This window comes from Cricetulus griseus, chromosome 2, assembly GCF_003668045.3.
Source record: "Cricetulus griseus strain 17A/GY chromosome 2, alternate assembly CriGri-PICRH-1.0, whole genome shotgun sequence".
NCBI classification, from domain to species: domain Eukaryota; kingdom Metazoa; phylum Chordata; class Mammalia; order Rodentia; family Cricetidae; genus Cricetulus; species Cricetulus griseus.
This window is the reverse complement of record NC_048595.1, coordinates 6,640,572-6,665,654: the sequence shown is the minus strand read 5'-3', so window position 1 is coordinate 6,665,654 and position 25,083 is coordinate 6,640,572. Positions and strand designations below refer to the sequence as shown.

The 25,083-nt window shown below is 54.4% G+C and overlaps 1 protein-coding gene and 1 long non-coding RNA gene across 3 annotated transcripts; both read right to left on the bottom strand.

Moving 5' to 3' along the window:
- Positions 1 to 1,127: 1,127 nt before the first annotated feature.
- On the bottom strand, positions 1,128 to 25,083 carry Tmem201 (transmembrane protein 201). Of its 2 annotated transcripts, none has more exons than XM_027398280.2 (11): positions 24,856 to 25,083; positions 18,384 to 18,504; positions 17,580 to 17,774; positions 16,458 to 16,634; positions 14,989 to 15,338; positions 14,288 to 14,491; positions 9,288 to 9,520; positions 6,822 to 6,893; positions 6,062 to 6,355; positions 5,063 to 5,203; positions 1,128 to 4,205 (listed from the first exon to the last, which is right to left on the bottom strand). In XM_027398280.2, exons 1-11 carry the CDS (start codon positions 24,966 to 24,968, stop codon positions 4,108 to 4,110), a joined length of 1,998 nt encoding a protein of 665 aa, XP_027254081.1. In that variant the 5' UTR covers positions 24,969 to 25,083; the 3' UTR covers positions 1,128 to 4,107. The 2 variants fall into 2 exon arrangements, with proteins under 2 accessions (XP_027254081.1, XP_027254082.1); XM_027398281.2 differs by having other exon boundaries at positions 1,128 to 3,943.
- LOC118238274 lies at positions 20,096 to 24,848 on the bottom strand. The gene is made up of 3 exons (XR_004768114.1): positions 24,439 to 24,848; positions 23,722 to 23,926; positions 20,096 to 22,236 (listed from the first exon to the last, which is right to left on the bottom strand). It is a non-coding gene; the product is annotated as an uncharacterized LOC118238274 (long non-coding RNA).

Genomic DNA, 25,083 nt, shown 5'->3' with positions numbered 1-25,083 from the left:
AGCCAGTGCAGAATTCCCTTTCCCTCCGGCGTCTGCCATTGGGGCGGGGCATACAAGGGCCGAGCCGCTGACTGCAGCAGGTGCTGGCGTGCGAGGCTTGTTTTTTTCTGAAACCGGTTCCTTCTTCCCCAAACTTCCTATTTCTTACTTCCCACACTGCACGCGACACACCATCCAGACTGCGTCCCCTTCGTAGGTGCTGGCCAGAATGGCCCTGGCACACACCTTCCCGTTTCTCCCTCCTCACCCCCGGAGGCACCCGTACCCACCCCTACCCCTCCTGCCGACGTCCAGCCACTCTCTAGGGGGTTCCAGAGCCCCCTCCCCATAGCGTTTCCCATTCCACCTCCTCATCGAGCCTGCCTGCCCTCCTCCTATTTCCTCTCTGCTGTAGCGACAGAAACACAAACGGGCACCACTTCTCCCCGCCACTCACTGCGCACTGGCACCTAAGGGGTGTGTGAGACTATTAGGGCCACAGGTTCGCTCCCGTGTCCAGCCTGTTTCTAAAGGACGCCAAACATTTAGCCTTTGAGATGCAGGCAGCATCCTCTACTTGGAGGGCACAACAGTGTCCGGTGTCCCTGATCTCAACGAGATGATACAGGGCTTCCTCCTCATCTTCTCTGCCTAGCTGCCGCCACCCTCCCCTCCCCTCCCCTCCCCTGCATGTGTCTGCAGGGAGGCTGCAGCATACGCTTTCTTCCCACTTTGTTTTTTGAGACAGGGTTTCTCTGTGTGGCCCTGGCTGTCCTGGAACTCACTCTGTAGACCAGGCTGGCCTCCAACTCAGAGATCTGCCTGCCTCTTGTCTGCCAAGTGTTGGGTTTAAAGGCGTGTACATCTGTAGTCCAGGCTGGTCTACTGAAGGTAAACCACCTGCCTCAGCCTCCAGGGTGCTGAGATCAGAGGTGTGATCCACTAGGCCCAGCCTCAATGTCTTTTTGAACGAACTGAGGGGAGAACAGAGAGCTAGCTTCTCAACTTTCTGGGTCTCTTTCAGGCTGGCATGAAACTACACAGCTGACCTTCAACTCCCGGTTCTCTGGTCTCCATCTCTCCAGTGCAAGGATTACAGGATTCTGCCACCAGAGACCTCATCTTAATTAACAAGCAAAAGCAAAAGCTTAAATTTAAAAAACTTTGTTGCTAGAGCATACACACTCATGGGTGGAGGTTACCTTGCAGCTTCTATCGTGTGAGTTCCAGGATCAAATTCAAACTGCCAAGCTTGGTGGCAAGCCCCTTTACTCACTGAGCCATTTCACTGGCCCTTGAATTTTTTAACACTATTTTGTGTCTGGGTGTAAGTAAGCCACCACACACAAGTGGAGGTCAGGGGGCAACTTGGTGGAGTCAGTTATCCCCTTCCACTCTGGGCTCCAGGAACTGTATAATACACCTTCAAAAGGCAGAGGGTAGCAATCAGGACAGGAATTTCGAGACAGGAGGAAACAGCCTTGGTGAAGGTGGGGCCACAGGCTCCAGCACAGTAAGGGGTAAGATGCAGGCTGCTTTAGGGAAGGCCTCCGATATTTAGCCAGGACAGGCTTTGTCTGATTAAAACCACCACAGGCCCAGCTCAGAAATAATCAAGTGGCCACAGTAAATGCTTGATCTCACTGGGAATGCGAAATGGGTCTGGTGGGAGAGACAGGAAAGGGCACGGGCTTTTTAAGGGTTGTCAGGGCAGAATTTAGGCACTGCTCCACTCTGTGCCAGCAGGTTCTGAGCTCAGTGGCCAGGAGATCCACAGGGCTAATGAGCCATTTGCTGGCCGGTGGTCTTGGTTAGCTCTGTCTATTTGACAGCCTAGAATTAATCTGGAAAGAATTTCAATTGAGGAAATCCATAGATGAGACTCAAATGTGGGCATATCTGTGGATTGCCTTTTTAATTGATGTAGCCTCAAGAGCCCAGCCTACTAGGGGGAGCACCAGTCCCTAGGCAGGGGTCCTGAATGGTATAAAGCTGAGACTGTCAGTCAGCTGGCAGCTCTGCCCATGGTCTCCACCCAATTCCATCCGCAGAGTTCCTTGGTCAGAGGTAATGGCTATGTGGACTGGCAATGCAAGCCCGTTTTCAAGCTATCGTCGTGATTGGAACGATATGCTAAATAAACCCTTTCCCCTCTCCTGTGCTTTTTGGTCATGGTGCCTGTCACAGCAACAGAAAGGACTCCAGACGGTCTCTTTAGCCTGAGGCAGGGGAGGTGTGTGTGACACTCTCCATGCACACCATCAATTTCTTGTGCTCACAGGCGTCTGGGCACACATAAGTCAGCAGGACAGCTTGGCTCCTAGCTCACTCCTTCAAGAACCAGGGCTCCATGGATTCTCTGAACCAAGGAGCTACATAGCACCTCACCCTGGGATGGGTGCTTTTCTTCCGGGAAGCGATTCCAGACAGCCATGAAAGACAGCATAGCCTGGTACAAGTCAAAGGTTGGCATGGTTTTTTGTTTCAGGTTTTTTTTTTTTTTTTTTTTTTTTTTTTTTGCTTTTGTAAAGAAAAATAACATGTTTTATGTGTGAATCAAAATGTAAATAGAAGCCCCTTGTGGGTGCACAGAGTGCCAGGCTGGCCTGCTGGGAGGGAGGGGCCACAGCTTCTCCCAGGCGCTTTCTCAGGGCAGGACACAGGATGCTGGGGAACAATTTGGTTTCATTAGGCCGGGGGGAAAAAAAAATATATTTAAACTTGATGCACCCACTATACAAATGCAGACACTATACAAGTGCCACCCCCAAGCTGGAACCTTTGGTGGCAGCTGGACTCATGGAGTCCTGACACTGTCCTGACTGCCCACATGCTGGGGTGTGAGACAACCCAGGATGTCATCAAGAGCTCCTAGGATAGGAGTGTGGAGGTCAGGTCAGGCCTCCTTCCCTACAGTAAAAAAGAAAGAAAAGAACACTAGAGAGCACCCAAGCTTAACAAGCAGCCTCCTGGCAGGGAGAGCTGGGGGCATCTGTTTCAAAGCACATGCCTCACCTGGCAAAAAATGTGTAGAAAAATAAAGTTAAATTTTATCCCTGAATGACAGTGAAGACCCTTCCCTGCCCCATGCCCCTCCCCCACAATAAATCCCAAGTGATGTAACACAAAGACACACATATACACACTCACACACACATACACACATTCCTGGGGTCAAGGCCTGGGTTGGGGGATGGGACTCACCCCACAGGCACATGTCACCACACAGTATGGAAAGGCCCAGTGTTAGGCCAAAGTCCCTCCTTCCTCATGGGACAGATGAGCTCCACAAGTCTGCAGTGTCCTCAACAGGGCAGTGGTTGGGCACGGAGACCAGCTGAGGTGGCTGGAGTCAGAGGTCAGTGGGACAGAGGTGGGGGCAGGATGAAGGAGAGACTAGTAGGGCCTCAGGACTGAAGGAGAAAGGGGTCTCGGTGTGGGGAGTCTCATCTGAACTGTGCGGCTCACCTGGCACTGACAGGCCAGGCCAGGACTCTGGATGACGTGAGAGAGGCTTAGACAAATGGGCACGGGTGGTGCTGGTGCTCTCCGGGCAACGGGGCTACTTGCTGAGAGTCACCGAAGTCACAAAACAGGTGTGTGAGTCAGGAGTCAGGGAAAGAGAACACAGGTACTTAATGTAGCCCCAGGCTCCCCACCTACTCAGCCCTGGTGGGAGCCAACAGTCAGGGGCAAGGTGGGCTTCAGGGAGGCTTGCTCCCTGGAGTGGGCGGGTGCAAGGATGAAGTGATTCAGGTTTCCACAGGCTTCTCTCAGGGGCCTTCTTCATGTGGGTTTCTGGCGGGGCTCTGAGGCAGACCTCTGGTGTCTCGGAGCAGAGGAAGATGTGACTCACTAGCCAGCAGTAGGGCAGAGGCAGCCCGGTTGGCCCTGGCTGCAGCTGTCAGAGATCCCTGGCTTCAGGGTCAGAGTGTCAGCACCAAACACAGCTGATGTCTGCAGTCTGTTGGGGGGGACAGCAGGTATCCTGAGGTCAGGGACTCAAACCAGGGGGGTCAAGGGCCCTGGTGTCAAGGCGGAGACAGAGCCCCTCAGGGAGGGATCTGAGCGGCAGTGGTGGAAGCAGCATGCACCTGGAGAGTGCCCTCCCGAGGGCACTCAAGGAGATCAGCGCAGGCTCTGGTACAGATAGGCTGAGGTGAAGAGGGCATTGATGGCCAGGCTCACAGCCAGGAGGCCCCGGACAAGAGAAGGGCCAACAGGAGCTGTAAGCAGGACACAAGTCAGAAGCAGTGTGGCTGGCACCCCAAATCTATGTTGGGTGCTTAGACCTACCCCAGCTGGCCAGGCCACATCTAGTCTTCCCTCCAGGAAAGTCCTCCCTGCATGGAGGACCTGGGGACATCCCAGGGTTCTGGTTAGCCCTGCTTCTCTGAAGGCATATCTTTCCAGAACCTGTGTGACCACATGGACCTTAGGTCAGACTGTCTGTGACAGTTACCCAGGTAACGAGGGGGCAACCAAAATATCCATGTTACAAAAGAAGAAATGGAGGCTTATGGGGACTACCCTGCTCAAGTCTCAGAGATTAAAAAGTAGACTCAGAGCTGGGAATGGTGGCATGCATCTATGAGCCCAGCACTGGGGAGACAGAGGCAGCAGACAAGGAGATTAAAGGCATTCTCAGCTTAGTGAGTTCAAAGCCAGCCTGAGCTACAGGAGACCTTGCTTAAAAACAACATAATAACCCAAAGTAGAATGAGGTCCCAGGTCTTTTCATCATGGCCCCAAAGTCACCAGACCACACTCCAGATCCAATTCAGGGGCAGTACTGGCTCCCAGCCAAGAAATCTCACTTGCTGACCTGTTCCTTCTACTACCAGTGTCCGGTCTCCCCCATGTGGGGGAGGTCACCAGGATCCACTGACGGTCTCACAGCCCATCTGTCAGTAAGCCAGGACCAACCCAGGAGGCTGGTGGCACTCTGGCCCAAACAGGAAGCCTTTAGAGTACCCAGGCCCACAACTGGCTACCACACTGAGACTCTCCAGAGAAGTGCCATCCTGGATGTCTTCAGTGGCCACCGAACATCTGGAATTTGAGCTCCTACCAAGTCACAAACCTTTCCAGGGAGCAGTCTCCTCCGAGCACCCTTTGGTGGTGGTGTCAACCACGCAGGCGGAGGACTGTGACGAGTCATCCTCTTTCTTGATGGAGTGGCTGCTGCAGGCGGCGCCGTCTCTCGCCAGCATGGACCTCATGTCTACAGAGGGGAGAGATCCGGCTGTGCTCTCAGCTCAACCCCAGGGCATCCCAGCAGCTCTGCTTCTGTCCTAGGACAAGGGCCTCAAGTCCCAACTGCTCACCTCTGAGCAGCAGAGGGCCAGGGACTCATCTGAACCCTGTGCTGAGGTCAGGGCAGCACTCAAGTGCTAACTGGCACCACCAAGTGCCACGAGGCAGTGAGGCTTGAGGCTTGAGGCTGAGGACCAGAGTGGCTTCAGGGCCACAGACCATTTGCCTATCTTCTTCTCTCAACACCGCTTAGCCCATGTGGTCAAATCTACCCACATTACAGACCCAAGAAAGCCACACACTCCTAGTCAAAGTCTAAATTTTAACAGAGTCCAATTAGCTTTTAAAAATGCTTGGTAGACAATAGAAGCGCCCCTGACAGGCACAGGCCGACAGTGCACACAGGCTTTCCAAAGTACCAGTAAATAAGGACCCTGAAAGCCACTTCTAAAGAGCAAAGGGTAAAAGCACCCATTGGAGAGGGTTCAAGGTCAACTGAATCACACTGGGCAGTCCGGTGCTTAAGAGTGACTACAGAGAATCCCAGCACTTGGGAGGCAGAGGCAGACAGATCTCTGTGAGTTTGAGAGCACCCTGGCCTACAAGAGCTAGTTCCAGGACAGCCTTCAAAACCACAGAGAAACGCTGTCGTCGAAAAAACAAAACAAACAAACAAACAAACACCCTCCCCCAAAAAAAACCAAAAACCAAAACAAAACAAAACAAAGTGACTACAGAGACCCCACCACAGTGCCAGATGACCTCGGGATCAGCCAAGCACTCCATGGCAGTACCTACTACACACACCCTTCAGGCCCACACATACCCATGTTGTGTTTGGTGTCCCGTGTGCAATTCCTCTGGGGGAGCTGAGGAGGCTCAATGAAGAGGCTGCCATTGGGTGTCAAGTGCTCTTCCGAGCTGCTGGGAGTATTGGGCGCTTCCCCCGGGGGTGAGAAGAGTAGCAGTTTCTGCCCTTTCAGGTTGAGCCGGGCAGGGCTGATGAGGGGCCTGCGGTGGCGCAGGGAGCCAGAGCTGGAGGCCATGGAGCTGGCCACCGAAGGTGCTGGGGAAGCGAGAGGGGGAGCGGGAAAGCTGCTCGACAGCAGAGAGAAGTAATCTGCAGAGCGGGGGAGGGACAAGTGTCACAGGGGCACATGGACACCGACATCTGCCCCCACCACCGGGACCCGGGGCTCCCCAAGGGTAAGGCGCAGCCTGGGGATGGTGGGAAACCCTGCAGACACCTGAGGGAGCAGGGCCTGAGGGCTGGAATGTCGTAAGGGAGCCTTGTATCTCTTAGACCTCCCTGGGCTGAGCCGGGCCCTGGCAGGGGCAGACTGGCATCTGCTCTGAGGTCAGCTGGCCTGACCTCCTAGGGCTGCAACTAGCACCTGGCTCTATCTGTGAGCAAAGCATGATATTGTCTGACCCCAGCTTCACATCAGAGAAAATCTAGGCATCCATGTTCAACTCTTGCCTAGGACTAGAACACAGTTCCACTGCCCCCAAAGCTCACAGTTAACCTGCCTCGGGGGTTCCTGCAAAGTTTTCCAGGCCCTTCTGCCAGCTCTCCTTCTCCTTACCTGAAAGAGAAACCTCCCCAGGTGGAGATACCCGAGATGGTGGGCGACTCCCGCTGAACAGGTATCCTGAGTCTAGGCAAAAGAGAAATGCAACATAGCCAGACCTGAGGGTGACAGCCACCACCCTCTGCCTCCACGTCCCTGTCACACAGTACTGCATGCTTTCATGGAAACAGGTACTGCCATCCAGTCACGGTTAGGGTTAGGGGTACTGTTAGGTTTATGGGTAGAGTTACAGTTAGTGTTAGTTTTAGTGTTAGGCTTAGGGTTTGCTTTAGGGTTAGGTTGATGGTTATGTTTAGGTTTATTGTTAAGGTTAGGTTTAGGGTAGGGTTAGGGTTAGTGTTAGAGTTAGGGGTAGGTTTCCCTGATGAGGTCCTTCTAAGGACTCCACACCACAGCTGTCACTTGACCATAGCTGTCACTTGACCATAGCTGTCACTTGCACAGCCGACAGAGACCTGTCAGCAGCACCTTTAGCTGTGGACTGCCTGCAACGGCCCTCAAGCTTTGTGGAGAGCATGGCACTTGCTCTGATGAACAGGAGAGAGGCTGGCACTGTTCTTTCAAGAGAACCTGGCACACAGGGTGACCCAAACCTCCACACTAAGGACATTCCCATCTCCACTCATTACTCCAAGGCTGGAACCATGTCCCTGCTTAGCTCAAATGCTAACTCCTGCTGCGGTGTCCACATGTCCCGCAGGGAGAACACTCAACCTGAACAAAGCGGGTCGAGAAGCAGCCTGCACCAACGGGCCTGGCAGCTAGGCTCACATCCAATGGCAGGGGGACCTTGAGCAAGTCACTAAAGACTGGGGCTCCCGGGGTTCTGATGAAGTTGTTGAGGGTCTAAGTGGAAGCCTGGCTAAATGACCAAGCCCAGCACTGTTAGATAAAGAAGAAAGGGGGTGAACCAAGATGTACCCACATTATGCCCTGAAGCTCATTCGACACCCAGAAAGCCACAGGACACTCCTGAGATTGAGGCAAACTCAGGGAGGTTCCCAAAGGCCAGTGAGAATTGTCACTAACACACTGGGATTAAGCTTGTTTAAAACTGGATATCGGGCTGGCGAGATGACTCAATGGATAGAAGCCATATGGACAGGCTAGATGACCTGATCTTACATGTATGATCTGGTCCCTTTGCGCCCCTCTCCTTCTCCCTCTGCGCCCCCTCTCTGTCTCAATTTAAGAACAAAATGAGCAACCTTCCTAGCAGGTTCTACCAGGAAGGAGAGGGGCAAGACAGAATCCCTCCAGACAGGGCTGGGGCTTGGTCTCTTCAGGCTCCCCAAGACCAGCACCAACAAACACAACTGACAGGAACAAAATCTTTGCCCTTCAGGCACACGTTTTCCAGTAAGATAGGGAGAAAACAGTAAAACTCAGTGAGCATTCATATACTGAGACCACCCAGGGCGCTTGTCACTCTCTGAGCACCTTTTGGGAGGGTGGGTGGGTGAGGCAGGGCGGGGCCGGTTGGGGAGGGAGGAGACAGGGCAAGCTGGTATCAAACTGGCTATATAGTTGAAGATTGTTGTAATTAAAATAAAGTGGCTTGAGGGGCTGGAGAGATGGCTCAGAGCACTGACTGCTCTTCCAGAGGTCCTGAGTTCAATTCCCAGCAACTACATGGTGGCTCACAACCATCTATAATGAGATCCGGTGCCCTCTTCCAGCCTGCAGGCATACATGCAGGCAAAACATTGTATACATAATAAAAAAAAAATAAAGTGGCTTGAGAGAGAAAGATCCCATCCAACAGAGTTCAACTGGAATGACTTTTTATTAAGAAAAAGGATCGTGAAAAGGAAAGAGGAGGGGGAGACCAACTTCCGGGGACAGGAGCAGCAGGAAAGAGAGAAAGGCAGAGAGAGGGAGAGAAAGAAAGAGAAGAGGATGGGAGGTGGGCAGGGCCCTTTTGAAAGGGAACATAGAGAATATGCACAGGTGGTGCTCTTAATGGCTGCAGCTGAGGGTGTACCCTGTCAGAACCAGACAGGCCAGTGCAGATGCCTGAATACTAACAAGATGACCTTGAACTTCTGATCCTCTTAGCTCTGCCTTCAGAGTCCTGGATTTACAGGTGTGCACCACCATGCCGGGTCTATGTAGTGTTGGGGATTGAATCTGGGACCTTGTGAACGCTAAGCAAGTACCCTACCAACTGAGCTGGACCTCTAGTGTCTTTCTGAGCCCTTTAAATATATCATTTCAAGTAACACAACCACCCATGAGTAACATTCTCCTACAGGCCTATATTCTAAGTAAGGAGGGAAACAGGGGATGTGGTTGGTCAATGTGCTGCTGAGTGGGCTCACCTGGGCCTGAGCCCCGCCCCGTCCATCTCCTTAGCTGAAATTCAAACTAACTCTTTGGTATTGCCCCATCTCCTCTTCATACCATCTTGGCCCAGCTGTCCTCAGCCTGATTCTGTCACCAATACTTGCAAGGTCTTACCTGTCCGGGTCAGAGAAGGTATGGTTCCCAGTGAGAGGGCCCGGTTGAGGCGGCCTGGCAGCGAGGAGGGTGACACCCGCCGGGGAGATCGGAACAGCTGTTGCTTAGTAAGAGGCAGGAAGCCGGGTGGGGTAGGTATGAACAGGGACGCTGGTGAGGTTGTGATGCTTGGGCAGGGCATGGCCAGGCTGGGGCTGGAGGGGAAAAGGCTGGCAGAGTCTCCTGAGAAGTACCTGCAAGGCCCACGGGGCACAAAGAGGAGGAGAGTGAGGAGGGCAGGTCCTGGAAGTAGCCTCTGCACAATGGGGCCTGGCCCCTCCCAGGGCATGAGGTGGGCCTGAGTTGGGGACCCAGAGGAGGCGTGCGTTAGTTGAAGCAAAAGGGCAGTTGTCCACTGATTAGGAGCGGGTGGCTGGGAGACACCAGCATGACCCACCCCACCCAGCATGCCCCCTCCAACCCCCGCCGACTCACTGCAATCTACCTCTACTATGATTCTCAACATTAAAGTGACACTGTTACCCTGGCCAGCCTCATGCCAATCCCCTTGGCCCCAACCAGGCACTCAGTGAGGCTCAGAGGACCAGGGCTCTTCTGGCCACCTCCATTGTTTGCCCAGAAGCTCCCAATGAGGCAGTGGGACTCAAGGATACTGTGGGTGGTTCCCACCTGGGCTGGGTGCTGCCACAGCTCTCCCTGGGTCACGTCTCATGAGGCTGCCTCCTGCAGCACAGGGGGAGATGGCCAGGCCTTGGACCCCCAGAAGAGGCTCTTACAGCATACACGCCAAACTCAATCTTAGAAAAGACCCCAAACAACCACCAAGCTGCCCAAAAGACAGAAGGTGACAGTGTCTCTTTAACTCGAGAACAGTACAAATCACACAACAGAACCTGATGGCCACAGGCCGGAATGTCAACCATGCTTCTGATTAAGGCACCCGATTACAGAGGGCAGAGGGCAGAGGCAGTTAATACATTAGTCTGCCGTCTGGAAGGAGCTTCCGGTCCAGCCTTACCTCGGTCCCAAGGGACAAATGTGCCGACGGATGGGCTGGCAGGGTCAGACCTCATGGTGAACAGGGCCAGGTCCCCATGCGTCACGGCAGAGGGCTCGGAGCTACTGCTAGCCAAGCTCTGCACTACCTCTGTCCCCATTTCTCAGTTTTGTGAGAGAAACATATGTAGCCATATGGTGAACGCCCAGAGACTGAGATGACCTTCCCAGTCTCTTGCAAAGGACCGTGAGGCCACCGGAACTTGCAGCTCAGTGTTTGGGGGAACACAGGAAATCAGGGCACAGCAAAACTGTAGTGGGGCATTCTTGGAGCACCCTAATTTTGCTCCTTTGGGGGGCTGTTTGGAAGCCCCACTTCTCACTCTAAGACTCTGAGGAATGCTCTGTCTTAAGCAGGAAAGTTGAATTTTGTGGGATGGGGCTTATCTCAGTGGTAGAGTATTTGCCAAGTGTGTGTGGATGTGGGGAGGGTATCTGGGTTTGATCTCCAGGACCAAGAAAAAAAAGGGGTTTCTCTTTCCATTAATCCTAAATGAGTCTGGCAGGACCTCAGGGAATGGCCCAGTGGAGACCCATGGACACCTTCAGGCACTTTAGGGCCAGCAGAGGTGAGGCTGGAATCTGGGTACCACAAGCTTGACTGTGTATGAGCCCCTGCAAGAAGACACTGGGGCCCACTGAGAATTTGTGTGGAAGTTGTGGCAGGTGTCAGCCAGTCTCAGAGCAGGTGCATAGGCATGGCCAAACCCTTCCAGCAGGTGGCAGCAGGACACTACACTAGGCCTCCTGTGCCAGCCCATTCTTGCCACAGCCAGGAGCCAGGTGACCTTGGATTAGGCAACCCCAAAGGGTCGATAGCAAGCAGTGGGGATGCAGTACATGGAGAGGGCCCCAGCCAGGCAGGGACAATGGCCTCCCGGCCCCAGAGGGTCAGCACCAAAAGCTGGGCTGGGCTTCGCTAGCCTATCCCTGTTCTCTCCAGCTCTGCTCAACCCTGGGCCACGTGGTGGTCAAGCCTGGGAGTCCTGGCCACTAGGCACGGGGATGTTTCCGGTCTCGAAGCCTCTGACAATGTTAGCATTGTGAGAGAGGGCTTTGGAGGTCTGTTCCCTCTGGCTGTGACACAAGGTGGCATCATCAGATGAGTGGCTCCCAAAGGTGGAGCCTCAGCTCTGCTCTGCCCTGGGAGTCCCCAAGGCAGCGTCCTGTGCATAGGGCCCAGCACTCCTTTATGAGTGCTCCCAGGATGCCTGCATCCTGGAACCCAACGCCCCGCCTCTCAGTCTCCTGTTTCCCTGACTGTGAGGAAGGCCATCAGGCCAAGGCAGGAACTCACTAACCCAACCCTGAGGGGAGCCTCAAGACTTCCTCCTCGTAACCCACCAAGCTCCAGCTTATTCACATGGGAAAAACACTGGTAAGACAAAGGAACAGCTGTGCCCTCAAGCCATTCCTGTCATCACCAGCTCCCCAGCCTGCTCCCAAGCCCAGAATCCTGTGTAAATGCAGTGACCCGGAAAGCCACCCACCTCCCACCTTGGCACAGAAGCCCTTCTGAAGGATCATGAAAGAAAAAAAGACGCGGTACCTGGTGCCAACCGGAGTGAGCGGGTCCAGGAGGCATTTATTGAAAACACAGCATTCAGAACATGACGCTATGGCCAGCGGTGGTTACAGTGATCAGGGTCGCTAGACAATTAGTCACAATTCTACTACACCACACAAGACTTGTACCGGGGCAGATAAAGGACACAGCAGGGCAGATGGGCTGGCCAGGGGAGGGAAGAGAGTGGTCCTGGTGGTTTACTCCAGGGCAAGTGTTACTGGACAGTCTGCTGGGCCAGAGTGGGGACCCCAGACCCAGAGGTGAGTACGGCCGAGTGTCTCTCCTGCATTTTTCAGGGACACAACCTGTATGTACCTGGGATGATCCCACTCTGACCAGGGATGGCAGGGCAATTGTCCCCAGCCAACAAGCCACAACCCAAGGGTGCTCACATTTTCTCAGCTTCTGCCAGCGACACCAGAACATGCTGGCACTTTCTCCGACTAGCAAAACTTTAAAGGACAATTAATGTTAAAAAGCAAAACCCAAAACTCTTTAAAATGCCAGGAGTCCTTGCTGCGGTATATTTTCTACACCCACCAGAAGGCAGGAGCAACATGCTTAGCAGGGATCCTGGCTGGCCAGAGCTGGCTCTATGTATCATAAATAATTTAAATATATATATACACACAAACACAAACACACACACCCTGCTGCTGCTATTCAATGTCAAGAAAACAGAAATTAGCATCCTACTGTCAGCCTCTTTGAGAATGAGATCCACAATATACGCAAAAGGACGCACAGACAATAGCCCTACCACCTGTCCCATCTTTTTTCCCCCTGTAGGCCAGTTTCTTGGGAGAAAGAGACAGGCAGGTGTTCTCTGTTCTCTCAGGCAGCTGTGCCCCACAAGGTCAGCAGTAGCAGGCCACATCTCAACCATGGCCTCACCCACACCTCGTCAGATGGGGCTTCCACAACCTTACCCAGAGCAAACTGAGCCCTGCATTGCCAGAAACAAGCCCCCAGCCTTCTGACACTTCAGCTCATCACACATGGAAGCCGAGTAAGACACGGGTTGCTGTCTGGTTACAGAGGGTCAGAGGGCAGAATGGCTTTTAAGGACCCTCAAACAGGTTTACCACTGGGAGGTGCAGGGCTGGCTGGGTGTCTTTCTTGAGCTCCCCATGGGGTTCCAAGAAGCCATCTGACAAAGACCCAGCATCTGATGGTCATGTTTGATGTGACACCATTCATGTGTAATCTGCTTTTGCCCTCCCTGGGCTCTGGTGCAGAGGGTAAAGGAGCCTGCAGCTTAGTGGGATTTGTGTTAATAGACAAGTGGTAAGGACTCAGCACAGGAGGGTGCAGTCCAACCAGAAGCCACCAGAGGGCAGTATGCCAGGTGGGTACAGCATTAGCCTATGCTCCAGATGAGGCCTTTGACAATGGCCATCACCTTCACCACCAGTGTCACCAAGTGTTGCCTCAGGTGGTCCTCAAATCCACTGAGGCCAACGCCCCAGGGCCCTACAGGAGGACCAACTTCCCACTTCAGATGGCTGAGCAAGGCTAAGGGACAACAGGGGTTTGGTCAGAACCATGCAGCTAGCAAGGGCCTGATCTGTGGCTCATCCCCTAAGGAAGACTTTTGGGGGTGGCATCCTAGGAAGCTGTGCCTGAAAGAAGGGTGAGGCTGAGACATAGGCCTGCAGCTGCCCCCAGAGAGGGAGGGGAGAAGCCTCACCCTCCATCCACAAAGTATCCCAAGGAAGCCACTGATGCTAGAGAGGGACAAAGTGACAATGACATGGTGTCCTGTTTGTACAGAGCAGCACAATGTGGGATTAACATGCACTACTGCCTGGCGGGCTGCAGGGCCCTGCTGACCACAGTGAGCTGTGGTCTCCACTCCCAGGGAAGGACCCCGAGGGACCACAAGTCTCAGGAAGGTCTTGAAACAGGGAACTGGCAACAATGCTTCGAGGGGACGAGGGACCAGGAGGCTCAAGGGATAAGGGGGCAGCTCTGCTCTAGTCCTAGCTCACTCCAAGAGGCCATGGCCTTGTCAACCAGCCAGCGCCAAACAAATGGCAAGGGTACAGCGGGCAGTCTACACCCTCACCTGTGGAGTCAGAGACAGCCAGGGAAGAGCTGTGACAAGACTGGAGCGCCTGGAGCTGGCAGGAAGCCATGGGTCAGAAGCAGGTCACCAGGAGTCTGCCCATGTTTGGACAGCCAGGGCTATGAAAGGGTCTTAAGCAAGAGAGGCGGTGGCAGTACGGGGCACCTGGGGAGCACTGGGACTGGGGAGGGAGTAACTGGGAGCAACGGAGGGGTAAGCATGAACTCAAGGCTCTGGGGAGGGTAAGAAAAGACAAGGTCCATTGCCTGTCCCCCTCCCCCCCGCTGCAGTCACTGCTGCTTCTCTGACCTGCGGGGCCGGAACCTCCGTGGACCTGTCGCTTTCCTTGTAGCCACAGCTGCGGTGAAGCCCACCAAACAGCACAGGGATGTGGTGCTGAGCTTCAGTGTGTCTAGCCAGCTGGGTGAAGCAGCCTGCAGATACTGTTCCGCCAGGTGCAGCCCCAGCAGCAGGGCCCAGAGACAGGTGGAGAAGGCATCGATGCGTCGGAGCCTGCGGGAGGAAGCAAGATGAGTGTGTGCCCAGTGGATACTACCACCCCCTGAGCCCCACCAGTTCCTGCTCCACACCCCACATACACTGGGCCCAGCTCAGAGAAGAGGGCAGTGAGGCCAGGGAGGGTCTTCCATCCTATGAGTCAAGGATGCCCTGCACTAAGGAGCCTGGGCTCCTACGCCTATCGCCGAGCCTGGGAACCAAGGCAGGAAACTGCCCTCACTTGAGCTCCCGCAGCACTGGGGCAGGTGGCTTCTGTCACTTTGATTTTAGAGATTGTCAGGTGACTGGGCCCTGCGGCAGACTGCCTCAGTGTCACCGTCATATGCAGTCCCATTTGTCCTCCTGGCCCCCAGAGAACTTGGACAGGCTTGTCTACCTGCATGGAGTTCAGTTCAGAGCAGGGGACCAGCAAGGCCTCCTGGTTCCCACCCCCAGGCAGCAATGCAGTGTGCAGACCTCTGCCCACCCATTCCCAAGGCCCCACAACACACCTGATACGGCCAGCCAGTATCATGGCCAGCAGGCAGGTAAGCAGGCCCCCTGCCACAATGCCGGTCTGGTGGCTCTGTCCGAAGGCCCAGGCCTCATGTAGCTTCTCTGTGGTGTGCGCTGGCAACAAGCTCAGTAGCTGCTGCCAGCCCTCGGCCTGAGTAGTAGTGTTGTCTGAGGCAGCAGAGCTGTTGCCCCCAGGAGGTAGGGCCGGGGGCAGGACAGCCCCTGTGGTGAAGGGTTCGCTGGGGCCATACAGTGTAGTGGACAACAAGAAGGCACAAGCCAGGAAGGCCAGGGCACGGAGCAGGATGACCTGGAAGGGGGCCCTCATTGCCGAGGAGCTCAAGCTCTGAGGGAGGGAGAGATGGGTCAGTGAGAAGCCCCAATGGCCACCCCTGTGCCCACCATGTGGGGATGCTGGCCAGGGCCTAGATACTCAGTAGTCCCGTTTTTTATACCCTTGCCTTAATGCTCGCTCAGGCCACCACTGCCCCACACCACTCCTGGCCACTGCCTAGCTATGGTGGTCTCTGTGGGAGGGGCTCTGCTCCTTCTCTACAGAAACCCTTTCTAAACACTCGTGACTTTATTCCAAATTTTTCAATCACTGTCAAGTTTTCATCAAAAATTCCTATGACACTTAACTAGAATTCAACTAAAATGTGCAGCTAACGCTGGATAAAATAAAAATTCAATGAAAATTTCTGCCACTAAGTTACTCAGGTTAGAAACCAGGAAGCTAGAGTAAGAACCAAGGGTCTGAGGACAGGGGCTGCCTGTCCTACTGAGCAGACACAGGTGAACAGGGACAGAAGTAGCATGGCCAAATGGTCAGCACAGAAATCACACACCAAGTGGACGCAGACCCCGTCTCTGGCACAGGGTGGGGCGAGCCTCACTTGCAATGCACTTGCTACTGACTCTTTTACCTTTTACAAGCCTCTACCAGACCTACAAGGCCAGCCTGTAGAGGGTCGTCTTTTAGCTTTTGCAGACTGTGCATCACTACTAAGCCACAGTCCTTTCCTGGTTTATTATCATTTAAAAACCCAGACCATTTGCTTACACACCATGACAAAACTAGAGTTAAATTTTAGCCACATATTGTTGTGTCTGACCCCTATGTATCATGTGTGTAGCTTTTTAAGCATCTCAACCCCCATGATTGGTTCCCACAGCTGTGACCAGAGCCACAGTGCCTAACGCAGCACAGGAGTGCCAGGAGGACAGATGCAGGAATGTCTAGAAAGTGGACAGTCAGCAGGGCAACCCCAAAACTGGGCTAAAGTGTGTGACAGCATCATCATGATCCTAGCCACTCTTGTCAGGAAGAGCCAATGACACTAAGGGCCACCAGGCAGCTGTTTCTCAGGAATGGTGTGCTATGCTATGTCTCAGTCACTAGAGCCCAGCTCTCAGAGCATCTTCCCACACGGACTCAACACCCAAATGCCCCATGGCCTCAGACCTGTCCATGGGCCTGGTCAACCTCTCGGCGCCGGAACTGGTGGCTGAGCAGCAGGGCACGCAGCTGACGGTTCTGGTGTTTGATGTAGTACTCAACAGCTGCCTGGCATGGGCGGCACAGCTTGTACATCTGCTCCAAGTGGTGGCGGTACACCTCAATCTCCTCATCATACCGGCCCTGTAGGTCGGGTAGAGGATCTGTGTTACACGTGGGAATTGGGTTCAGATGCTGGCCCTGCCTAAGGGTTAGTAGAGGTTAGGAGAGAGTGACATTAGTGACATTCTGTAGGGCAGGACCCACTCAAGTGTGTGGCATTGAGCTGATATTCTCTGGGTGCTGGCAGGAGGAAGACCTAGGATCAGGATCCACCCTTCTCCTCCTTGAGTTTGACATCTAACTCCATTCCCTCACACCAGGGAGCTAGCTGCTGGCTGAGCCTGGGTTTCCAAGAGCCAACCGGTTCTCTAGTTTCACAGTAGCTCAGGATGAAGTCCTATCCCTTGCTCCCTCAGAGATGCAGCAAGGTCCAGCCAGGGCATCACTGGGAATGGTTGTTAATGTGATCTCTTGTTGGGGCAAATAGGAAAGCCACCTGGTGTCAATCTTTCCCTCATGGCCTCATCCTAAAAAACTTTAAAAAGTTACATTTATTCATTTATTTAGTGTATATGTGTGAGCATGTAAGTGGAGGTTAGAGATAATTTGTGGGACTTTGTTCTCTCTCCCATCATGTGAACCCCAAGAATCAAACTTAAACAACCTTGGCAGTAAACGTCTTTGTCCACTAAGCCATATGATAGCTCTTCCTCTTGGTCTCCTGGCTCATTCCTGATTTCCCCTCTCTTTCCTAGGCATCATTGAGCCTCAGGTGGGATCTGTCTCTTTCTTCCAGGATGACCTGCTAGGCAGGACAGACTAGCGAATGAGACCAGGATGTAGCCCCCAAAACTGCAGCCGAGCTTAAGGGAAAACCCTTCTGACCTGACACGCCCTGGTTTCCACGGTGTTCTCCCAGAGGCCACAAGATCACACTGAGCCCAAGCTCGCTCCAGCTGAGGAAGAAGCCACACATCCTGGAAAGTGGGGCCAGCAGGAGGTTAACAGCTATCTGTGCATGCTCACCTCCTCACGTGGCGTGAAAGCGGCCAGCTGCTTGATCTTGGTGGTCTGGTGGTGGCTGCACCTCCTACATAGCAGGACCTGGCTGCTCACCCACTGCTGCGGCTGTGTGGGGTCCCGGGGACTAGGTGCACCGCTCACCACGTGGTTCAGGTGTTCCATGTACTGTGCTGGGATTGGCTTGTTGTAGTCTCCATTCTGGGGAAGAGAGGGGGCTCCTGGTCAGTGGGGACCCACTCAGGGATGTTCCAGGGTTTCAGACAACCCTACTCTGGCTTTCTTTACACAAGAGCAGAAGTACCCCTCAGGTGGCACCTCACATGAAACCCTAATCATCTAGGTGCCGAGACACCACCCAGGCTGTGCACCAGGGCAGGCCCTGGGGTGCTCCTTGCCCACATACCTCACTCTGGTTTTGTCCCTAAGAGCCACACACTCTGAGAACTAAGCCTGCAAGCTGGGCCTATGGGTAGGCTGTCTGTTTTACTAAGTTTCCGTAAAAGCTACATTCAGACACTCACACACTATGGTGGCTGGGTAGTCAAAGCCGTGACAGAGGACAAACCACCCACGAAGCTGAACACTTAGTGTCTGCAGCAACTGGGCTGCAAACATCTTGGCTCTCAACTTGGACCCCGATCTTGCCACCTGCTGTGGCGACAAGTGGCCACAGCTCCCTGCACCTGCTCTTCTTCAAAGGGACACATGGTAGCAGGACCACAGTTAGAATACAGTGGCGTGGTATGTGTGAGCTTGAGGCCAGCTCAGCTGCAGCCTTAGCCCTGCCCACCCACCACCAGCCCACACCTCTTGGAAGCCGTTGTACTGCTCGCAGTGGGGGCAGTCCCAGCAGTTGCGATTGCCATAGGGCACCAGTGTATCCTGGTTGCAGAACCAGCAGTTGACCACCGTATGGGTTGGCTTCACCCTGTGGACCAAGGACAATAGAGTCAGCCTGGAAGACCGTGATATGATTAATATAAGACCATCCGAGGGCAGGAAGTTACATCCAACGTGGAGATGAAGGCCCAGCCGAAGGAGGAAGTCATGGCGGAGGAAGGAGGGACTCCTTGGATGCTGAGTTCTCTAAGGATAATAAATGACAAAGTACTTCCCAGGAGGCAGCTGGAGACTCACTGGCTCTGTAGGCCCCAGAGTATCCACCTGAGAGCCCAGGCCCACCAGCCCGCAACATTTCGGGTCTCAGACATCAGGGTGGCACGATGGCACGGGGCCAGGGCTAGCTAACCAATGGGCCAATAGAGATGAAGCTTAGGACCCCTCTTCTTCCAAGAGGTCTGCTCCTAGAGTGCACAAGTCATATTTTCCGAGAGAGTTCTAAGACTGAAGGGAGCTTTCTGCTCTTCCCAGAAAAAATCCTAGAGGAGAGACAGCCAAGGAGGCCAAGGGGTGGGGACTGGTGACAGTGACAAGTCACAGCTGCTCAGCCAGGGCCCAGCCTTCTGAGTAAAGTGGGGGGTAGGAGTGGGGGCAGGCCCACAGTAGCCACACATTTGGGAACAGGTGGGGTCTATAGGATAATCCTGACCCAGACACGTGTGTGTGTGTGTGTGTGTGTGTGTGTGTGTGTGTGTGTGTGTGTGCGCGTGTGTGCCTGTGCCTCTGTGTGTATGTGTGCGCGTGTGCATGTGTCCCCAGGAGATCCCCAGCTGTCACACTCAGCAGGTGAGCCATGTCTGTGAAGTGGACCAGGCACAGCACCAGCTGCTTCAGGTGTCACAAGAATGCAATGACAAGACGTCAGGAGCTATGGAAAGGGGCCATCGCGTCTGGAGCCCAGGAGGGAGAACAGCCTTGGAAGTGGAGTTCAGTTCCTAACTGCCCACACTGCCCGGCAAGCAGCTTCATTCATCCACACCTACTGTGGGCAGGTTAAGGAAAGTATCCGGTCAGCAGGGTAAGAACACCCCCTCCCCGCTCACAGGGGCTTGCCCTTGGGAAGCACTGAACACTGTTCTAGACTAGTCAGTGTCAATAAATGATAGTGACACAGGTCAGTGAGGCCGGGGGTCTCTAGCAGCCCAGCCTCATACTTCCTTCTACCTCAGTTCAGGCCTAACCCTCACATTATCAGGAAGGAGTGCAGACAGACGGCTCAGCAGTTAAGATCACTCACTAGTCTTGCAGAAGACCTGAGTTTAGATCCCAGCACCCACTTCTGGTGGCTCAACAACCACTTATAACTCCAGCTGAGGGATCTGATGCCTCTGGCCTGCACGGGCACTGCATTTACACACACACACACACACACACACACCCCACACCACACACACACACCACACACTCACACACCACACCCACCCACCCCCACACCACACCACACACATACACCTCACACACACACACACCACACACACCCCACCACACACACATTCACACACTCACACACAGACACCCCCCCCCACACACACACCCACACACCCCACACACCCCACCAACAAACGAACAAACTAGCCAGCCCACAACGGACTGTGGAGTGACCAGCCCGCCGCCTCCGATAGTGCCAAGGTTGTCTTTATTGACATACACCAATCAAGCGAGAGGGAGGGAGCTGGAACCAGCGCAGGTAGTCGGGGGAGCAGAAGAGAGAAGGGCCAAGGTCTCCGCGTGCAGCCCTTAAGAACCTTCCCTTATGTCACCCCGACTTCCCTTCACCCTGCCCTCATAGGCGAGTCCTCGGTCCACCTGGCACCTGTCCGGGTTGCCTGGGGCGGGGCTAGGGTGTCTCCCTACAACAGATAGTCCAGGGCCGACAGGAAAAAACTGAAGACAGTGCACTGGGCAGGGTACCCTGTACCATGGTCTCTATGGTCACTCTACCTCCTAGAAGCTTCATTTTAATCCCTCATTTCTCAAATGAGCTGCACAGACTTTGCCCTGGAGAGGCTGTTGTTAGTACCTGGTACTCTACTGGCCCCCAAATGGAAAGAGCAATGCAGTGCACTGCGGCACCAGCTGTGGCCGGAGGTTTGAGAATGAGCTCTGCTGCAGTGCCCATGAGTTTGGTGTTCCTGGGCAATTAAGCACTTACTTTGTGGTAATTTGTACATCTTTTATAGGCCTCTTTGTAATTATGCATGAGGCATGCCTCATAGCTGGTACTTAGGCATGACCTCTCATCTGCCCCTGAGCCTGAGGCACTGCACCCACCTGCCCCTGGGGTTCTTAGCTCTGTGGTATTTGATGGGAAAGGCCAACTTCTGGGCTTGCTCTGGGTGCCAAAGACAGACAAGCAGGCGCTGTGGCTCTGGAGTGACAAGTCGGCCAGGAAGCCCCTCCTACCCAGGAAGCCATTACTTCCACTCTGGGTCTCCAGCTCTGTTGCTAGGGAAATGGCTCCCGGCCTCTGGAGAAAGCCTGGTGTGGAAGTGGATGGCGGGGGATTCATCCTCCCTGAAGTCAGAGGCTAATCTCTGCCAGGGTGGATGCTGCAAAGGGGTGTTCTTTTGTGGCCAAAGCAACCATTGTTCACCATGGTCAGTTGGGATCTCTACACCAGAAACCACCTCCTTCAGGGACAGCTCCAAAAGGTTATGTGGTGGGGCAGCCGGGCAGCTGGCTAGAATCTCAGCCCCTCCAGCACTGTTGCAGCATGTGCCAGAGGCGGTGTGGGAGAGCTGCAAACAGTCCCAGTCGCCCTGCACAGTTCCTACTCTGTCCCCAGGCAGACCAGGCAGCTCTGGGTGCAGAACTTACCCAGGTTTTATTGAGGGAAAGTCCCTTCAAGTTTCCCTCAAACTTCTTAGGCCACTTTTCTTTCTCAAGCTAACAACCCAGATTCTATGATAAATCACATTTGGGGAGTAACGTGGACATGATGAGATGAATGTCCCTTCAACACAGGAAGGGGGGGTGACTTGGCAGAGGCAGCATCTCAGCCCATGGCCAAGCCCAAGTTGTATTTATTGCCACGGGTGGGTGGGGGGCACCTGGAAGCCATTTTCCTAGCTGGTCACCTTGACATTTGACTCTTGGGATGTCAGAAGGAACTTGAAGGAGCCATGGTGGATGGATCTTTACAGAAGAGGACAGGGACAATGACATGCCTGATAACCTCTCCATGGGCTCAAAACACACATGGGGGAAACACGAACATGTGCCCCGGTGAGGTTTTCTCTCTCCACCAGCCCAGGATATTTAGGAAGAGCTGAACTCCTGGCCCCGAAACTGCAGGACAGACGCACAACTTCAAGCTCCCTGCGCAGGAACCAGTCAGGGCCCATGCTACATGACACAGAAGACACTAGATAGGCTCAGTTATCCTAGGGTGCTCTGAGGGCGGGGGGGGGGGGGGGCGCAGTGTGCCCATCTCTCCCAGAGGGGCTTTGCCTGTGAGAGCCAGGCTTGCAACTCGGCTCCAGGGAAAGCTCAGCTTCACAGGATATGCCTTTTGTGCTCTTCCAAGTGTGACCTCACTGAATAGGAAGAGTCCAGAGTCTGAGGAGGCACATCCTGGGCTTCAATGGCGACGGCAGTGCTAACTGCAATTCTGCACAGCCTGGACCAATCTCACAGCAATGTGGTTGACAACAGCAGAGACCCCCAAAACTGATCCTCTGGGGACAGACACATCACCCGCTCAGTTCACCAAGCACCACACAAGGCTTTCACAGACGACACAGGAGCCAATATGTACCACCTGGACCAGGATACAAGGAGAAGAGTGACAGTTCAGAGAGTAGCTGACAACAGTTGCCACAGGACTGGCTAGCCAACATGCAGGACACATGCTATCAGTCACAAACAGGTGCCCTCAGCAGCAGGGCAAGGGCAGGAGAGGGTCACATGAAATGGGCACGTAAAATGTCGTCCACTCTGCTGGAGTGGGCAGCTCAGAACAGTGAGTGTTGAACAGAACCGAAACACAGGAGTAACTGCCAGAGGGCCTCTGAATGTTAGGTCAGGCTTGGCTATACATCTTCCTCATATCCAAACACAGAAATTACCATCTCAAACAACACTGGCAGTCACCACAGGCTGTGCAAGGAGGACAGTGATGGCGAATTCACAAGGGGCGAACCCCAAGTACGTTATGTAAAGGGATACGACAGACCTGAGCAGTAGCATGAAGAGTCACAGCACAGGAAGAGTGGATCTCCACCACAGAGCTACAGGTGCAGAGAAGCTGTGTGGCTAGAAGCAGTGTGGGTATGAGGCCGAGCCCTTCCACCTACAGCTGGGTGATGAAGGGCAGTCCTGAGGCTTTGTTTCCCCAGGTGTAAAATGGGTGAGAATGGCCTCCCTGGAGCTGCTACCTAATGGCAGGTAATCACTGCGAGTCACCTGTCCAGGAATGGCAGCTGCTCTCATCATTAACAATAACCAGGGTAAGAAAACTCCATGGGTGCCGGGCGGGCGTTGGTGCCACACGCCTTTAATCCCAGCACTCGGGAGGCAGAGGCAGGCGGATCTCTGTGAGTTCCAGGCCAGCCTGGTCTCCAGGGCGAGTGCCAGGACAGGCTCCAAAGCCACAGAGAAACCCTGTCTCAAAAAACCAAAGGAAAACAAAAACAAAAACAAAAACAAACAACAACAACAACAAAAAACCCTCCATGAGTAAGGAAGCAGGGTGGTAAGATTTGGGCTCTAGAGGACTTCCCAGCAACCACTTTGGCTAAGTGTGTGTATGTGTGTGCGAGAGGGGGTGGAGGGGGAGAGAGGGTTTCTCTACATAACAGCCTTGGCTGTCCTGGAACTTGCTTTGCAGTTCAGGCTGGCCTCAAACTCAGAGATCTGCCTGCACCTGCCTCTGCCTCCCCAGTGCTGGGATCAAAGTAGAATGCCACCACCCACAGCCACTCTTTAGACAATTTAAAAACTCTGGAAGGACTGACCTGAACAGATACTGAGACATTTTCTTCACATGGCTCCCCAGGACCACAGTCCTACCCTTTGCTATCTGTGCTTGGCTTGCAAACACTCACTCCACCAAGAAGCCTTCCAAAAACAACTCCTTGTCGGCCTTTCTCCGGCTTATTCAACCCCCATTCTGATTCCTGCCTGCTGCAGCACTGACCCCAGGGAAGGGGAAAGCTGCAGCCCCTTGCTAAGTCAGCCTTGCTTCAAAATTGTGAGTGGCCAATTTACCTCCAGATGAGACACACAGCATCATGCTTTGACCAACCTGCAACAATCAAACTCTCCACCTTGATAGTCTGGTGTGAGCATGAAGGGATGTTGGCTCTCTCTGCACCTCACCTAGGCCTCAGACTCTGATCTCCAGCAGAGGGCAGGAAGCGATGACAGGCAGTGACCCAGTCAGTACTCCCCACAACCAGTCCCACTCTGCTCCTCTGGCCACATGCCCTGTGCTGGGCTCTGGACAAGCTCTGCTTGGGACATGAACAGATGGTAAGGAAGGGCTGCCTGATCTCACAGACCCCTCTGACTTCCTGAAACGGTGAGAACAAGATGAGACGCTTGGGTTGAGATCCCTAGAGTCAGGGACTTTCACTCATTCCACCTCAGAAGCCCCCTGCGGGTCAACCACCTCCAACACCCTTTGCGCGTCTTCCACCTCAGAAGAGCAGGGTTAAGGAAGGTGACATATCAGCCAGGCTGCCGCGGGTTCAAACCACAGCTCCTTGTTGCCAAGTGACTAGGGACAAGTTCGGAGCTTTGCACATCCCTGCTGTCCCCAAGAGGCTCCATAAACCCGTATATGTCCCTGTCCTCGGGAAATGTGATCAGGTGGGCTATTCCTTCACCATGCTTTAGAGGCTATTCCATTTGGGTTTGACCATAGAGGATGGGTTCCGAGTGATCTCTAAGCCACGGCAGGGCAGAGTACTGCCCCCAAACCCCTCCCAGACAGAGTGTCAAAGGAGTACAGCGCCCTCACCTTTGGGTAGACAAGTTCCCTAAATGTGTGGAGTGTAGGCTTCTGCCTCAGGCTGCTACAGTTCACACGTGCCTCTTCTAAGTATTTAGCTCGAAGGCTTCTCGGGGGGAAGCCTCCGTGGGGAGTGTTACTGCCGTCGCATGCGGACCACAAGTGCCAGCTCTCATCACCCTAACCGATGGGCTGCAGAGGCCCGGCAGGGCAGTGCGGCCAGGGGCTCGGGCCTCGAAGGGAGGAGCGAGCAGGCGGCCCCCTCCCCCAGCCACGCACGGAGGCGGCTTCCGACGAGGTCTCTAGGGGGCGAGGGAAAGCGGGAGGTGCATTCGCCAGCGGGCCTGCTCCGCACCGGAGACTCCGCCGTGGCCTCGCGGGGGCGGGGCGGCGGCCCGGGCCGCGTGCAGCGGGGCGCGCACTCACCTCCGCGCGATCCGGTAGAGCAGCACGCCGGCGGCGGCGCACGCCGTGATCCCCAGGCCTCCCGCCAGGCCGGCGGTGGGGTAGCTGGCCAGCAGCGCGCTCACTCCCTCCATGGCTCCCGGGCGGCGTCGGAGGTCGCGGGCGCGGGCCGCAGAAGGGATTCCCGGCGGCCCGCGCGCTCCTGCTCGCGCCGTGACCTTCGCCGCTTTGTAGCCGGCGCGGGCCCGC